The following is a 3,489-nucleotide window of genomic DNA, read 5'->3' on the forward strand; positions in this document are numbered from 1 at the left end:
CTACTCTGGCAGAGAAAGACTCCAAGAAGATGTACCACACCGCCGTGGTGCACATCGATTCACCCTACTTTGACTCCGAGACAGAAGTAACGGTGATGGACGACCCAATTTACCCTGTCCTCATAGGTAAATGGTATGGACTAGGTAAAGAGAAGAAATTGACTCCCACATATCCTGTTCGAGACCCAGCATGGTACCCTGGGACAGCAGCTGCTGTTACCACGAGAGCACAAGCGACAGAGGACGCCCAGAAACCAAGCTGCAGCCACAAACAGGGAGTCAAGGAAGAAGAAAGACTGTATTCGCCAGCTGATCTGAAGAGAGAACAGGCAAGTGACCCTTCGTTGAAGACCATCAGGCAATTTGCCAACTCTCCAGAAGGGATCAATGGGATACGGTATTCATACAAGAAAGAAATCCTGTATAGAACAACGAAAGATCGCCACGGAAACGACCGTTCACTAGTAATCGTTCCGAAGAAACTCAGGAACAAAGTTCTTTCATTTGGTCACGATCACCCCATGGCAGGACACTTAGGTCAAAGAAAAACATCTGACAGAATTAGAGCAGAATTCTGGTGGCCAGGGTGTGCAGGAGACATTCGTAGGTATTGCTTGTCCTGTGACACATGCCAAAGAACTGCGCCGAAAAGTCAGACAAAGAAAGTCCCTCTGGGAAGGATGCCACCCATCAGTTCAGTTTTCAAGAGAGTTGCGGTGGATATCATCGGCCCGGTCAAACCTATGTCGGAGAGCAAGAAACAATACATCTTGGTATCTGTTGACTACGCTACCCGATACCCCGAAGCCGTAGCCCTGAAAAACATCCAAGCAGACACCGTAGCTGAAGCTCTCTGGGAGATGTGGACTAGATTGGGAATCCCAGATGAAGTGATAACGGACCAAGGCACACAGTTCACCAGCCACCTGATGAAAGAAGTGAACGACTTTCTCAGCATCAAACACCATATGACTGCACCGTTTCACCCTCAAGCGAATGGTTTGGTCGAAAGGTTCAACTCCACACTGAAGAGCATGCTGAAAAAGTTAGCGATCGATCAACCGAGGGAATGGGACACGTTTATCCCCGCCCTCCTGTTCGCATACAGAGAAGCCCCACAAGAAAGCATGGGATTTTCGCCGTTTGAGCTGCTGTATGGGAGATCTGTCAAAGGACCCATGCAAGTGCTGCGCCAAACATGGACCGAAGAAGAAATCTCAGGGGAGCAGAAGACTACAGCGGAATATGTAGTCAACCTCAGGAACAGAATAGAAGAAACGTGCAACGTGGCACGTGAGAACCTGAAGAAAGCGGCCAGCAAGCAAGCCCATTTCTTCAACAAGAAAACAAAACCAAGGACGCTAGAAGTCGGAAAACGGGTTCTACTTCTACGCCCTGTGAAGAACAACAAGCTGGAACTTACATGGTCAGGTCCCTACAAGGTTGTGGAAAAGTTGAATGAATTCGACTACAAGATCCAAGTTGGCAGAAGAACACGGATCTACCACATCAACCTCATCAAGGAGTACCAAGAACGGGAATTGAGTTCCGCCACTCCCAATCCCAGTTCATCTGCCCAAGCGAGTGTTCCTGCTTCAAACGAAGAAGAAAGTGATGAAGAAGACGGAGGAGAAGAGGTCGTGGCTGTTGTCATGGAAGAGGACAACACGATGGACGATGACATTTTCAAGTATGACACTCAGAAGATGTTACCCCTCCTAGAAACTCAAAGAACCGAAAATGTGAAGAACATCCATTTCGACGAGAAATTGGACGAGGCAAAGGTCAAGGAGGCGAAGATGATCTGTGAAGAATTTGAAGAGTTCCTAACAGATGTTCCAAAGACGACGAACCTGGAAAAATGTTCCATTGAAGTGACAGAGAAGAAACCAGTCTTTGTGAAACCCAGACCCATACCTCACGCCATGGTAGAAACTGTCGAAAAGGAAATTGAAGAAATGCTGAAGTTGCATGTCATCGAACCTGCAAACTCTCCATACAACTCTCCCATCGTCCTGATAAAGAAGAAAGACGGAAAGTACCGTTTCTGTTCTGATCTGAGAGCTCTGAACAACGTGGTAGTGTTCGACGCTGAACCCATCACCGATGTCGACCATCTGTTTCAAAGTTTAGGAAAAGCGAAATACTTTTCAAAGCTAGACTTGACGAAAGGATATTGGGCGATCCCAATAGAGGAGGAGGATAGAGACAAGACGGCATTCACAACTTCAGCGGGCCAATTTCGTTGGGCCAACATGCCATTTGGATTGAAAACAGCGACAGGGGTGTTTAACCGCATGATGAGGAAGCTACTCAATCCAATCAGAAGAAAAGACGTCCACCACTTCATGGACGACGTGCTTATAGCAACTGAAACCTGGGAAGAGCACATGTCAGCTCTGAAGGCAGTACTACAGAGGCTACAAGAAGCCAATTTGGCAGCAAAACCCTCCAAATGCTACATAGGCTACACAGAGTTGCCGTACCTCGGACACGAAGTGGGAGGTGGAAAAAGGTGGCCAGAAAGCGACAAGATCAAGAAGATTCAAGACGCTCTCCCACCCACCACGAAGAAGGAACTACGGTCGTTCCTAGGACTCTGCAACTTCTACAGATCCTACATCGAGTCATACGCGAACATAGCTGTTCCGTTAACCGACCTGACAAAGAAGTTTAACCCAGACAAGCTTGTCTGGAACGACGAAGCGAGAAGGAGTTTTGAGACACTCAAAGAGAAAATCTCACAGAAACCTGTGCTGTGTATGCCAGACCACAGCAAACCTTTCGTGTTAAGGACGGACGCCTCCGACAAAGGAATGGGTGCTGTTCTCATGCAAGAGCACGAAGAGACGCTACGACCTGTCGCGTACCAAAGCAAGAAGTTCAACGGAGCAGAAAGTAGGTACGCCACCGTAGAAAAAGAATGCCTAGCTACAGTTTGGGGAGTGGGAAAGTTCGAACGGTATCTGTACGGGAAACACTTCACCATTGAGACAGACCATCGCCCACTAAAACATCTCCAACGACAACCGAACAACCCTCGTCTGATGAGATGGGCCCTCCAACTGCAGCCATACGAGTTCACCGTACGTGTTATCCCCGGGAAGGACAACCACGGTGCAGATTATATGAGCAGAGCGTCGTACGATGAATAATTATCTACTTGGGATAGGATAATTATCTTGATCCATGGGGTTATGTGACGAATGGAATTCGTGTATCGACTCCCTCTCTCATATTAATCGAGACTTCACTAGTTGCGTACACAAAACGAGGTTAAATGACCGAGACTACGTCATGACGACACTGTATACATATGACGTCAACGCTCGCGCCATTAGTCCAAAACTAGTGCAGCGTACAAGGCAAGAATTTGTTTATCTTCATGGAAAGAAATTTAAACGAAGAGAACAAAAGGAAACAGCGTGCATTGGTATTAATTCGTGAATATGAACTGTACATATATTCAGTTGAGGTTGCTAGGATGCA

At 47.2% G+C, this 3,489-nt stretch overlaps 1 protein-coding gene across 1 annotated transcript; it reads left to right on the forward strand.

Annotated features, from left to right (window-relative positions):
- Positions 1–29: 29 nt before the first annotated feature.
- LOC138979155 (uncharacterized) lies at positions 30–3,155 on the forward strand. Its single transcript, XM_070351964.1, has one exon. It carries the CDS (start codon positions 30–32, stop codon positions 3,153–3,155), a length of 3,126 nt encoding a protein of 1,041 aa, XP_070208065.1.
- Positions 3,156–3,489: the final 334 nt, after the last annotated feature.

This window comes from Littorina saxatilis, linkage group LG10 (assembly GCF_037325665.1).
Source record: "Littorina saxatilis isolate snail1 linkage group LG10, US_GU_Lsax_2.0, whole genome shotgun sequence".
Lineage (NCBI taxonomy): Eukaryota > Metazoa > Mollusca > Gastropoda > Littorinimorpha > Littorinidae > Littorina > Littorina saxatilis.